This window comes from Lactuca virosa, chromosome 9 (genome assembly GCF_052849685.1).
Source record: "Lactuca virosa cultivar CGN04683 chromosome 9, Lactuca_virosa_CGN04683_v6, whole genome shotgun sequence".
Taxonomy (NCBI): Eukaryota; Viridiplantae; Streptophyta; class Magnoliopsida; order Asterales; family Asteraceae; genus Lactuca; species Lactuca virosa.
In genome coordinates, this window is record NC_136434.1 from 109,250 (window position 1) to 123,930 (window position 14,681).

General features: G+C 38.2%; 1 protein-coding gene across 1 annotated transcript; it reads right to left on the minus strand.

Annotated features, from left to right (window-relative positions):
• Window positions 1–7,568: 7,568 nt before the first annotated feature.
• Window positions 7,569–14,469, minus strand: LOC145140723 (metal ion-binding protein). Its single transcript, XM_079074128.1, has 17 exons — window positions 14,229–14,469; window positions 13,815–14,098; window positions 13,493–13,624; window positions 13,275–13,346; window positions 13,070–13,140; window positions 12,891–12,990; window positions 12,709–12,807; window positions 12,497–12,623; window positions 12,297–12,430; window positions 11,909–12,210; window positions 11,348–11,783; window positions 10,384–11,268; window positions 10,130–10,303; window positions 8,899–9,386; window positions 8,544–8,795; window positions 8,344–8,466; window positions 7,569–7,795 (listed from the first exon to the last, which is right to left on the minus strand). Exons 2-17 carry the CDS (start codon window positions 13,962–13,964, stop codon window positions 7,651–7,653), a joined length of 3,690 nt encoding a protein of 1,229 aa, XP_078930254.1. The 5' UTR covers window positions 13,965–14,098; window positions 14,229–14,469; the 3' UTR covers window positions 7,569–7,650.
• Between the last annotated feature and the right edge of the window lie 212 nt (window positions 14,470–14,681).

The window sequence follows — 14,681 nt, forward strand, 5'->3', positions numbered from 1 at the left end:
CTAAAGTTAAGTGACCAAACCAAAAGTTAGGTAACTAAATTAGCACAAAGTCAAAAGTTTATTGACCTTTTAAAACTTAAAAATAGTTAAGTGACCAAATGAGCACAAAACCAAAAGTTAAGTAACTAAAAATGACCTAAACCCTTAAACTAATTGTAACATCCCAAATTCCAAAAGTATTATTGAAGGGCTTAAAGTGTAAAATAAGGAAGGGGACTCGACGAGTAGGCATGCTTACTCGCCGAGTCGGAGCAGGATTCTGTCGCGGTTTAAGTGGCCAACTCGCCGAGTCGGCGGCTAGGACTCGACGAGTTGGTGCTGAAGAGAGAAAAACCCTAATCCCGGGGGTTGTGCCCTATATAAAGAACATTATATCCCTCCCTCAGCCTCTTTACTACCCTTTTGAGATCCAGAAACCCTAAATCGTGAGTGAGAGCCCTTGGAAGCAAATTGGAGCCTAGATAAGTGGTTTTGGTGAAGAGATCTTGAAGATCAAGAAGCTTGGATCAAGAGGATTTGCATAGATTTGGATTATTCTCCAGTGAGAGGTCGTCCTTGAGGTAATAAGCTGCTGTTTTAACTCTATTGCAATTAGATCTATCTTATGTATGAGATTTGGGGCATTTTTGGTATGATTGAGAGTTATTTCAAGGTTGGAGTTTAGATCTGAGGTTGCTACCTCAGATCTAGGCTTGTAATGGTCCAGAATGTCATAAAGCTTATGTCAATGAGTTGTTGGTGATACCCCTTTGTCATAAACCCTAGCCCTAGAGTGTTTTGGGCCTATAGCTCCTTGGTTTCACGTAAAGTTTGCCACTTTACGTGGGGGTTAGACTGTAGAAGAGTGGATCTATGGATTGGAGTCCCTGCATGGCTCGAAAAGCCACTGTATGGATTGAGAACTGGAGAGACTCGGCGAGTCATATGGGTGTACTCGACGAGTTGTATGAACATGAGCATGGACTCGACGAGTTGGAAGAACAACGCTGCGAGTCTGTTGAAGATTGCCTTGGACTCGGCGAGTCTGTTCTTGGACTCGGCGAGTCTGGTCGCAGAACCCCAATCTCTTCTGGTTAAACCTCGAAGCAGTGAGTCGGGAGGTGACTCTGTGAGTTGAGTAGGATGGGACTCGGAGATCGTTGGACTCAACGAGTCTTGGGGTGACTCGGCGAGTTGAGTCGTGTTCTAAGATTTTTCAGAGTATAAGGACTCGACGAGTCAACGGGTTGACTCGGCGAGTAGAGTCAGTCAGGAAGGATGACTTTGGCCAGGACTTTGACTTTGACCCCGAGGGTATTAGGGTAAATTGGTTATTGATGTCAATGGTCCATTGATGGAAATAGGTGTTGGAGTTTGGAGCAGTGCTTCGGGTGTGTACTTTCGTGGTTCGGTTCTTCGTTTCAGGTGAGTTATCCTCACTGTACTCAAGGGTCTAAGGCACCAAGGCCGGCCCTTTGAATTGTTGTTTAGCTTGTTATGTTTTGTGATGAGATGCTTGCTAGTATCCTGGTAGACAGGATAATGATATGAGGATATGCTTTGTTAGCTTAGTATTCTACAGGATAGGACAGCTAAGTGATGGCTAGTTCTGTTGGATCAGCACCCTAGTAGTTGGTTAGTGGTTATGAGTATAGACCTGTAGTTGGTCTTGCCTTATGTACATTGGTAGGAGGTTGCCCGTGGGATATGCATGTTGAGTCGTAGCAGAGGGTATTCCATCCCGGTAGGATGATAGGGCCCTAGTATGTTGATTCTGTAGAATGTTATGTGGTTGCCTGTTATGTATACATGTTGCTAGTATAGGGGCATTCCAACCCAATGGTTGTGGGCCAGGAGTATTCCATCCAGATAGGATGATTGGACTCATAGTAGGTTGGCATTCCAACCCGACGGTTAAGGGGCCTGGGGTATTCCATCCTGAGGGATGATTGGACCCATGGTAGTTGTTATTGTATTATAGGAGGTGGGGCATTCCAACCCGATGATTGTGGGCCAGGAGTATTCCATCCAGGTAGGATGATTGGACTCATAGTAGATTGGCATTCCAACCCGATGGTTGAGGGGCCTGGGGTATTCCATCTTGCGAGATGATTGGACCCATAGTAGTTGTAGTAGTATGTATAGGTGTATGGGCATTCCAACCCGATGGTTGTGGGCCGAGAGTATTCAATCCCGGTAGGATGATTGGGCTCGTAGCATGTTGGCATTCCAACCCGAAGGTTGATGGCCAGGGGTATTCCAACCGGAAGGTTGATTGGACCCATAGCATGTTGTTCTTTGTTGTATGTATGTTTGTGTGTGTATGGGTACTTTGGGGGAACTCACTAAGCTTTCGGGCTTATAGTTGCAGTTTATTGTTTCAGGTATTTCAGGAGATCGTGGCAAGGCGAAGGCGTGATCGTACCGCTCCTCATGTTTTATGATTTATGTGATATGGTTCTGGGGATACTCTGATGTTTAAACTATTTTGAAAACAATATGTATGAACTTAATGGTTTTGAAATGAAATAAAATGTTTTAAATTGGTTCGAGTTTTATGGTCGTTACACTAATTAATCATAACAACTATAAATAACATTAAGACTTAATTGCAAAAATGGTCCCTGTGGTATGCAATTTTTTGGGGTTTTGGTCCAAACCACGAGTTTTTTGGTTTTGTGGTCCTTTTGGACTGGTTTGTTTGTGAGAATGGTCCCTGTACTTAACACCCATTAAAAAGAATCTGTTAACCCCCTCATGTGCCTTGCACGTGAGGGTATTTCTTTCTTTTTACTTATAGGGACCATTTTTGCATATGGAAAAATAAAACATCCTTTATATATCGTTTTCTTTTCCCAGATTCTTCCCCAACGAATCTTCTTCCCCAACGTTCTTAACTGTTCTTCCCCAACGACTATTTTCTTCCATTTCTCCTTCCTGACTTGCAATCGAGCAATGGTGGTTTGTTTTTGTGGAAAGCTCGCTTTGGTGAAAACGTCTTGGATACCACTGAATACCGGAAGGAGATTTTATGCTTGCCCTACTAAGGATTTTGTTTGTGGGTTTATCGGGTGGGTTGACCCGCCTATGTGTGCTAGGAGTAAAACCATCATACCTGGTCTTCTAAGAAACATAAATACGTTGGAGGAAAGATGTAATGGGCTGGTAAGAAGTATCAACATGTTACAGGAACATTGCAATGGACTTTTGAGCAGGAACAACATGTTGGAGGCAAGGTGTGATACATTGAAGGATGAAGGTTTCAAGCTGAAGATGTATTTATGTGCAAGCTGGTTTATGTTTGTGATTGTTATCTTTAGTATTTGGTCTATGTAAGGAATAGGGTTAGACAAATGTGGGGGTTTTTGTTGATCAAGTGATGCAGGGTAAAAATGGTATAATTTTGTTGTAAGTTGACTTCATTATGTTTGTAATGAATTCCAATGTTGTTAATGATATAAATGATATTCAAGTGTGAAAATGTGTTCAAAATGTGTATCAATTGTCAAATATAAGCACATAAATAGAACCAAAATGTAATAAAAGTACATTACCAAAATACGTGTCATAAATTGAACAAAATGCACATTCCATTAACCACATGAGTGGAACCAAAAACCATTACCAAGTTAAGCATACAAGTGTCTGTGCACCATACATAACCACATCATCAAACCATAACTAAAGTTTTCAAAAACAAACAGTTTTTAACAACAAGCAAGTAAATAGTCATTGCACCACAACAAACAACCAAAATCACTTCTTGGATTGATTCCCACCTTGCCCTTTACAGGCCCTAGAGTTGTTTCCCTTATTCTTGCATTTGCTACAAGTAACACTGATATGTTTCCTTGATAGCTTCTGCACTTCATCATTTGTTGGCCCTTGGGAATGTTCTCCTTGCATCTCATTGACTCCATCACCTTGACTTGCCTTCTGCCTTTTGCTTAACCTGGAACTTATGAAAGTATAGTTTGAGTTGCTCCCAAGCTCCAAGTCATCCCCAAGGTATTCTAAAAACCACTTCCAGCTAGCTGTGTTTTCAGACTCAACAATTGCATAGGCCAATGGATAAATTCCATTGTTGGAATCTAGACCAACTGCTGTAAGAACCTGACCAGGGAATGGGCCTTTCATGAAGGCACCATCCAAACCTACTAAGTCTCTAAGACATGCCTTGAAACCTTTTTTCAGTGGACCCAAGCATACATAAATCCTTCTAAACTGCCTTGTTGGGGATGCAGGGTTGCCATTAGGACACACATCTATTTTGACTGTTGTGCCTGGGTTTGTAGCTTGAAGTTCAAGAGCATAGTCCCTCAACAATTCAAACTGTTTTGTGTAGTCCCCAGTTACATGCTTTCTTGCCATATCTTTTGCCCTAAACACCTTATCCGTCGAAATGCCCACCTGGTAGGTCTTTTGAAAGTGATCTTGTATGGCTCTCAAAGGAATCTTCGGATCTGCCTCAACTTGATCTATGATTTTCTTGAAGATTAAAGAAGCAGTACAAGCTCTGAGTTTTCTTGTTTGTAAGCATGTATGAGTTTGGTTTAAGGTCCTTATAAACCAGTCATATTTGGGGTTTGACCTAGATGCATGTATATACCAACCACATGTTTCTTTTTGTGTCTTTACTTCTTTGCCCTTGCTTTTTGAAGTGGTAGGTTGAGTCCCCACTTGACCTTTATTGATGACAGGTACAACACCTCTGCACTGTGCCCTAAGCCTTTGATTGTCATTTTTTTTAAAGAATAGATTCCTTCTTGTTTCTAGTGCATGCACATCAATTAACTCCTTTAATTCTTTTTTACTTTTAAACTTTTGTCCCACTGAGAATGATTGTATATGTACTGACCCAAGGCTGCACCTTTTTTCGTTTCCCAAATTTTTTATAAGAGCTCTTCTTTCTCTGTCTTGGTCTGATCCTTCATCCAATGATTCGAACTCCTCATTGTTGATCACTTCCATATCTTCAGGTTCATGACCATCATTAATACATGCTCCTTCAACATCACTTTCAACATTTAGAAAGAAGTCTGCCATGTCCACATCAACATCTTCTATATTGTTCTCCTCATCCATTATGTCATCCACTTTATCTTCATTTTCTAATTGTTTCCCATCATGATCATCACCTTCATCCTTTTCATACTCTTCATCACTCTCTTCAGATTCATCATCCCCTTCATACTCTTCAACATCCTCATCACTTCCAATTAAATTTTCCATAAGGTTATCAAAAAGCTCATTATATTGTTCATCATCATTAATAGGTGGGGTGTTGTAGCATCCATCAATATGGTCATTATCATGAACCCCAATCATCTCATCCCCTACATTAACAACAGTTGCAGCCTCATGAACCTCCTTAACACCCTCATTAGTGTTTCCTTCTCTTTTAAATCATCAATATCCTCTAAAATGAGCCTCTTGCTACAAGAACCTTCCCCTCTTTTTGAATTCCCAACTCTACCCCTTCTATACTCTGGTGAAAATGCATCACTTTTACTCCCAAAAAGAATCAAAGACATGTACTCAGCAATTGGCTCATCATTGACATGGTTCATATTTCTTAATGGAGATTCTACATGAACTTCAGCCTCATATTCAGCCCCTTAATCATCATTTTCTGGTAATTCCTCAATGACAACTTTACCCTTTGCATTTGGAGACATAAAGTAAGTGAGTAGATTTGTCTTCCCATGTTCTGTGTACACCTCAATCAACTTGTTATTTTGAATAAATTTAGAAAGATTGATAACATCCTGATCATTCCCTAAAGCTCTGAGACCAAATTAAAAGTCACCATTGGGTATCCTGAAATGGTAGTATATCACTGGGGATTCATCAGTCAATTCAATCATCCGTAGGTCTGGGTAACCTAGGTCAAGCATTATGGCATCAAGTTCATGTACAGAAAACTCATCTATGTCCACATAATCAACATAACGCACTTCACGTCCAATATACTTTATATCAGGTAACTTAGTAAACTTCCCACCATGATGAAGCTTAATACTAAACCATGTGGGTGCACCCGCTACAAGTCAAAATTGTACATGATAACAAAGTCAAAATTTGGCGGATTTTAGTATAAATCAAGGGTAAAATGAAAAATAGGAATGTTTAAGAAAACAGAGCAACTTACCATATAAGGATGATACGTCGACAACTTCATTTTTTGGTCTGATCTGCCACATTACGTACACCATTTCGACTTTAACGTATGACCTTGTCTCCTTTTGCTTCGATTAGGTTCTTTTGATAACAAATGATGTTTTTTTGCAGGTTTAATGGAGCAGAAGGAAGAAGGTGGGAGGTGGGGAGTTGACGGGTGTTTGGGATTGTAAATGAGGGATAAAAGGTAGAAGGAAGCATTGACATTCGTATGCAAAAATGGTCCCTATAAGTAAAAAGACAGAAATACCCTCACGTGCAAGGCACATGAGGGCGTTAACGGATTCTTTTTAACGGGTGTTAAGTATAGGGACCATTCTCACAAACAAACCGGTCCAAAAGGACCACAAAACCAAAAAACTCGTGGGTTGGACCAAAACCCCAAAAAAATACATACCACAGGGACCATTTTTGCAATTTTGTCTAACATTAATTTATATACTCTATTTAATTTTTTTAATTTTTATTTATATCAAAGTTAACTATGACATTTTTATATTTAAACAACATATATTTTAAATTTATAATTGTATTCTATTTTAAATTTATAATTTTATTATGAACATAGCGCAAGCATTCACCTAGTTTCTATTATAATGAAATGCTTATGACAGTAAAATGCAGACAGGCAGCATGAGACATGAAAAGGTTACTTGAAGGTAAAGTGACGATTAGCCACATCAACCTCAATCGCCACATCATTTAAAGAAAATCAACAGAGATAATAATAATAGCTTGCGTTCGTGTTTTTCTGTATTTTGCTTCAAAAAATTAAGCCACATAGGATTTACCAACGGTAAAATTAATGTTACTGGCAATTTGGACAAATTAAAAGGTAAAATCTCATGTATGCCTTTTGCCTGTTACAAGTTTAATGGAGTTCCTTTTTTTTAATAAGAAACTCAGAACAGCTTGTGTTTTTCTGCATTTCGCTTTGCTTAAATTAAGCCCATAACACATTTTTTGCATAGCCCCATTTAACCCTGTAATTAACAAGGACATTAACTGATACATGTAGCATAAGCTCGTGGCATACACTATAGCAGCATGTTGTTGATGATCAGATTCACATATTGTTGGCTGGAAACATGCATAAAAGAAGCAGATCTGCATTCTAAAAGTGGCTTGCTTACATATGATGAAAATTTTGTAAGCTTTAATTGGAATTATAATACAGAATATGAAAGCTAAAGAATATTGAAAACCCAACCAACCATCTATAATCTACTACCTGACCTCATCACAACTTGAGTTGATACCTAGTGATACAATATCATCAGCATATACCATCCCCAATGAATGGTAACATCATTAATATTTGGGCAGATGAGTTGACTTGGGTGGAAGAAAAAGAATGAATGGTAGGAGTAGGAGATAGGAGATTAGAAGATATACACAAACAAGAAACAAGACGCAAGGCACAAGGCACAACTACATAGCACATGGTAGTGCATACATACATTTACATTTACATCTACATCTACATTTACATTATTTATCTATCCTGAGATTATTACAAAGATGACCAAGTTCAGGTCTCCCCGCCATCCAGCTCGTGAATTCCATCTCTCTATCATGAGTGCTAGTGCCAGTGCAATACAGATACGATCTAAACATTATCAGTAGAAAGTAACGCCTGCACAACAACATAAATACTTACCATTTAAGTATATGTTCTGACTCATGAAAGAAACTAGGCAGTTGTTTCTTTTTTACTTAATGGGTTAAGCATTTAATCTGGACAACTATACATGATGTCATGGCTGTTTCTTTTTTACTTAATCTCGACAGAATGACTTAATACGGTGAGCCAACAATCCTGACTTAATGCATTAATACACTAACACTTTACCTATTTGTCCCTTTTTTTCATCCCAATTCCCCTCGTGTTATAATTGATGAATATTGTTAAAACTCATAAATATTGTGAAATTTGTATTTTGGAATGTAGGATAAAAAGGTTATTTAGTCAGTCATTAAGACAGTTTATTCAGTCTAGAAAAGAAACACAACTTATGTATACAACACTTTATCCAGACACACACCATTACCCGTTCAGTCAATTTACCCACACATACATGAGTTAATGGGGAAAAAACAAACCCTAGATGTCTATAACATAAGCAAGCTTTAAAAAACTACAAAGAAAGCAAATTCATTCTCATATAAAAATTTACAACCAACCTCAATGCTTTGATACCCATGTCCATGATGTATGCTTGATGATCATCATCATCCCCTTGATTCTTCTCAAGTTCCTTACTATAGAACAGAATGTCATCTCTAAGATGCCCAGCTCCAGCACACCTTTATAACAACAGAAAATATTACTTCTCAACTACATTAGCTTTTTTGGCATCTTTATCCAAAAAAGTGCAGCATACCTCTCTATAACAATATCGACATCTGATTTACTCTCAGGACCATGAACAAGAACTCTAGTAAGACTAAGTATATCGCGATAATCACCCTTTTCACGCGCTTCATTAGAAGATAATAAATCTTGATTACCACTTTTTGTTAGTGGTAATGATGCTAACTTCCCTTCAGATTGAAGTCTTAAACATATAATAGCCATGGCATACGCAACACCCCCAAATCCCGTGTGAGAAACAAACAAGTAGCACCCTGCACAACTGCACAACAACCATATATATCATATACTGGGTCAGATACCCATGTATTACAATACAAGGGCTTAAAGTATTGTATTAAGTGGATTAAGAAACAGACACTTACTTGTCCATACAGTACTGAATAGCATCAACATCAGAAGCTAAAGCTTCCCTCTCTCTAGTCAAAGGTATCCTTGTGTAAACTATATCATATCCATCATCTCTCAAACCAGAATACACTTCAGTAGGTGTCTTAACATTTTCCACAAATATATTCTCCCAATATCCTACTACATTTGCCTGATTTAATGATGGGTTATATTCTTCACGGTGTAAAAGCATTCTGCCACCACATTTTTTAATTTCTGATATAATATCCTCCTTTAACCGAGCCTCCATGTGTTCCACCACTGATCCAGTGATACCCACATGCTTGAGTGTGTCTACAGGTTTATTTAATTCCCTAAGAACAAAAGGTGTCCCATTTATGTAAACAACAGCTTCTTCACGCAAGTCAGTTAACATCACTTTTTGTGGACCTAAATAAGTTAGCATCTCTTTGGCACCTGAAATTGTTGGAGTTGCCATGCAATACACAGGATACCCATCCACCTGAATAAAATAAAATAAAACAAAAAATTTACATTTAACTTCTCCAATTTCTTTATTGGTTCAACACATTTTTAAGGGCTTTTCTTTTTGACTTAAAGAGTTAAAGCACTTAATCTGCACTGTGTACAGCTATATATGACTTTCTTTTTACTTGATGAGCCTAATAGGCTAAGCAGTTAATCTGGAATGCTATACATAATTGTTTCTTTTTTACTTAATCTGGACAGAATGACTTACTGAGTCAAGCTAAAAAAGCCTGGCTTAATGTATTAAGACACTAACCCTTTACCTATTTGTCCTTAGTCTTCTTTCATCTCAGCTCCTCTCATGTTAAAATTGATGAATATTGTTAAAAATTATTAATATTTGTGAATTTTGTTTTTGGAATGTAAGGGTAAAATGGTCATTTAGTCTCATTTAGACAGTTTATTCAGTCCAACAAATATACAGACCTTTTGTATACAGTACTTTATCCACACAAACATCATTACTCATTTTAACAATAACCCTTCACCTATATACCCTTTTTTTTTCCTAACAACTCTCATTTTAAAAATGATGAATATTGTGATTTTATTTAAATATAAGGATAAAATGGTCATTTAGTCACGCTAAGGCAGTTTATTCAGTCTAGAAAAGAAACAAACCTTATGTATCAACAATTAATCAAGACAGACATGATTACCAATTCAGCCACTCAAAAGAGAGATTTTTCAAGAAAATGAAACAGCCACTTAGTTTACCTTGAAAACATGTGGAGCACCATGGATTTGTATATGACTAGAAGTTCTTTGACCAGGAAAAAAATACATCTTTAATATCGACCCCTTCCCTAAAACAGAGCCGTTACGTTTTTTAACAATCGCCTCCATTACCGCATCACCATGTTGAGATTCTTGTGGAGCTCTCAACTCTTCCTACAAACCAAAACACATACAGGTGAGAGTGAGAAAAATAAATAAATATTTTATGAAAATGAAATTTGGAGAAAATATACAGGAACACTAAAGAAGCGTCCGGGTCTCAATCTTATTGACCATTTCATAGCTTGGACTTCCGGTCTTTGATGCAACCAACTTTTAAAGGTGATTTTACATTCCTGCCCTTGCCCTTGTTCATCAAATGCTTCACTTCCAAGATACGCTGCAAAAGCAATTAACCGAAAATAACGTTCCAAATACTCGGCCCCACGGTTCAATGCCACCCGCCTTTCGCGTGGCTCGACATGCTGTTGATTAAATAATTTTCTATACTGCAGTACAGCCTGGCGTATATTTTGCAATGCTGAACATCTATCAATCACCGCATCTAAAGCTTCTCGACATTCCACCCCATTATCAAAAAACCTTGTTATTTTCCACAGCAGAAGGATGTCATTTATACCAAAAGAATGATTCGAATGCACTCTCGGTTTCCCTTCATCGCCACTTGATGTACAGTTGTCCGAGTCGCCACACGCCATGTCATCGAGTAGAATCCTGATGGGTCGTCCGTGGTCAATTCGGAGTTTGACCAGACATGCGATTACAGTCCCGGTAGTTGTCCTCCCTCTGCCCATTTGACAGTTGAATACAAAGACTGTATCTTTTGATGCTGATGAGATATTGAGAGCCAGTGTGTCGAAATCTGAACTTTTTGGAGCTTTTCCATCCGTAATGGGTACACGAGCGTACTTTACAGGAAACCCATCTGCCTCTAAAGATCTGAATACCTCCAGTGGGGTCTGAACCACATCACAACTTACATGCTCCCATGCATCAAATATCTTTCCATCTTCAGTTTCATGAATTACCATAATATCACCTCCATAACGTTCAGATTCTTTGAGAATATCTTCTTTCAATCGAGCTTCCATTCTCTCCACTCTTTCACAGTCAATTCCCTACATTAAACCACTTACAGACTTGAGTATATTTAAATAATAAACATTAAAAATGAGAGAGAATTATTATTATATATACCGTGTACTCGAGCATGTTTTTGTAGGGTCTTTCAACCTCACGAAGCACAAAGGGTTTTCCATTAATGTAAATAACAGGTTCTTCTCTCATGTTGTGCCAAAAGACGGGTCTGCCCCCGCCACCTTTAGGGCTACCTATTCTTTGCATAACAGATTTAATTCCTTCCACAGTTGGATTTGCAACACCATAGACTGGAAACCCAGGAATTTCCCTAAAATTAGGTGCGCCCTCTACTCTCTCGGGCAAATTCGGTTGTTGACAGCCTGGACAATGATCACTTTTTAAAACAGTTTGACTTCCTAAGACCTCGCCAGTTCTTGACACTGCAACTATTCCCATCTCACAAGGGTGGCCATCATTATTAGGTTTGCTTATTTTGTTTAATGGTTTTATATTTGCATAACCAAGTGCACCCATTGGGTCCCTTCTCAACAACCTGCAATAGCAAGATACAACTTTTTTAGAACATGAAACTTATATATATATATATATATATATATATATATATATATATATATATATATATATAATCAAACATGGAAGTGTGTTACTGTTATGTACCTGCGAATAATGGTATAGAGCTCAGGTCTTGCTTTCATCCAATCATAGAAATTGAGATTGTGATTGTGAGGGGATTTAGGAATATGAACTGCTCTTTCTGTATGGAGATATACAGCAAAGCATATAAGGTAGTAATATCTTTCAAGGTACTCAACAAAAAACGAAAGCAACGCCTCCCTCTTCATCTCATCAGGTTGCCTCAAAATACTATTTCTATATGTTGCAATCGCCTCACGTAAATTCTGCATGGAGGCACACTTGTCAATTACTTTGTCCACCTGTCGTTTGCCTTCAACACCGCCCTAAAACCATGTCAATCAAAAAGAAGTTACTCAAGTCAAGAATGTTGCAATGGGAAATTTGTAAGCAAAAAGGTTCATTTGCATACCTCTAAGACACGGATTAAGCTTCTTATGACGGTGTATTCCCCTCTAAGAAGAGCCTCTTCTGTGTTTAGCATGTTGTCAGTAGCATTTGAGCCACAGACAGAAATTGTTCCAATTGAATTTGTTCTTGGGATACCTAATAATAAGATATTGTAAAAGCATGCAATCATATAACATAAACTTGACAGAAAAAAAAAAGTACCAGAAGCTCCTATTCGGTTGAAATAGATCAATGTGGCAATGACCATCCCTGTGGTGGTACGTCCGCGCCCCATTTGGCAATTAAAGATTATTTCTGTCTTGAGATCGGCTCTTGAAATTCTATCAACCTATAAAGATCATAAACACAAATCATATATAAAAGTATAAGCTAGGTTAAATATTTTCATTTTGTTAAATGAAAATAGCACTCACCAACGTATCAAAATCCTGTTCCTTGGGTGATTTTTCATCTGTTACTGGAATGCGTTCGTAGTCAACAAGGAATTTTCTTGTTTGTAGTTCTAAATAGACCTACAATGGAGAAAGGAATTATGAAATAGATCTTCAAAATGAACATTAAATTTCATAGAAAAAGATATATTAGTATGGTGAACCTGTAGTGGTGTTTTGACAGAGGCGGGTGTGACTGGCTCCCATTGATCCACCATTTGACCATCTGGTAGTTCATCAGTTACTAGGATCTTATTTCCATATCTGTTATCCAGACAGGTATTGAGATGATAAGAAAAATGGATATCCGTATCATACACAGAAACATGTAAAAAAGAATAACCTTGCAGCTTCTAGTAATATGTCTTCCTTCAACCGGTCTTCCATTTGCTCCACCCTTGCCCTATTGATACCCTATTAATAACATCAAAGTTTAGATATAGAATGGGATAAATTAGCATGTTTATCAACAGAAAAAAAAAAGTATAACAAAATATTGTAAATCTGAAGTGGAAGTTGTGATTTGAGCAGAAAAAATAAGCACACACCGTGTATTCAAGATTGGAGAAGGGTCTCTCAACCTCGCGCAAAACAAATGGTCGTCCATTGATATAAACCACCTGTTCCAAGAAAGAGTTTTACCACTGTTATTCAGGACATCGAATCCTAAAGTTATTGCCATAAACAAGTGGAAGCATGAAAAAAAAAATCATTTGCCAATTCTAAGAAATTATAAGCAATAAAGAAAGGGTATAAGACAACGTACTGGTTCCTCGCGTAGGTTGATCCAAAGAACATTTGCTTGCTTCCCATCAATTTGAGCCCCAATATATGTAAGAACGTTCCTAATCCCATCAATAGTTGGGATTGCAACACCATGTACACGCAATGATTCGGCCTGATGATTTCATGAAGCAAATGAACCGGACTTTCAATGGTCAAATCGAGGAAAAAATGATGTAAAAAAAGGAGGAATACATAAGTCCCCGCATGATTTCTGGAGAAATTAAGCACTACAAGAAAAGAGGGGTGTATCTATGAAGTATAAGAAAGAGGGTGAAACAATAAAATTGAAAGAACAGGATCACCTGGCGAAAATTTGGGGCGCCGTCGATTTGGGGAGACAGTCGCTTGTTCTGACATCCAGGAAAATGGTCGCTCTTAAGAATGGTCTTTTTCCCAAGCACAGATCCATCTCTTTGCTTCATCACCTGCTCCGGCTCCTTGGGTATTGACATGGTCCGATCGATTCCTAACTATCCGAGTATCTGACCTAAGTCTGCGTATTATTTCAATGAGGACGACGATGTATGTTCTTCAAAAATCCAAACTGGCAATACTGAATCGGCACCTGTAACATAAACTTGCACGACTGCGTTTAATCACCCCCACAAGATACAACATACCACAGCAAAGGGTGAAACAGTCGATGCAAACCAAAGTATTAGATGGAAGACTGAGGCAAAGAAAAGACGGGTAGGACTGGGATTCATAAAACATACAATACAATACAGGGGATTCGACGGCGGTATTGGTATTAACGACAATGAATGAAAAAGACACTACTCGCTCGCTGAATTGGAATATGGGATTTGGATAATTTGCTAGTGGTGTAGATTTTTCGTGGAAGGGCATTTCCAATCAGCCAAGACGTGCAAAGTAGTGCAAACCATTCGGATTCTTTTGTTCTTTGAGCCTCCAGGGCATATCCAAAATTTGTTTTCAACGTCTTTTTGTTCACGGATTGTTTCGAACGGATTTGGAATTGGTCACATGAATTGGAATCTAGGATTTTGGGTCATTTGTTGTAAATTACAAATTTGCCCTAAAAAACCTGTACACTAAAACAACAATATTCTTTGAACACAACATCTTGAAGAACTCCGTATGGATCCAAGAAAAACTCATCAGCAAATAACAAGCAGGGCCGGTCCATTGGTCTATGGTACTCAGGG

Excerpts from the sequence above, each read along its gene's own strand:
- LOC145140723 (XM_079074128.1), bottom strand. The coding sequence starts at position 13,964 with ATGTCAATACCCAAGGAGCCGGAGCAGGTGATGAAGCAAAGAGATGGA. Across the intron at positions 10,304-10,383 it reads GACGCTTCTTTAGTGTTCCT|GAAGAGTTGAGAGCTCCACA; the intron begins GTATATTTTCTC and ends TTTGGTTTGTAG. Across the intron at positions 8,467-8,543 it reads GTCGATATTGTTATAGAGAG|GTGTGCTGGAGCTGGGCATC; the intron begins GTATGCTGCACT and ends GTTGTTATAAAG.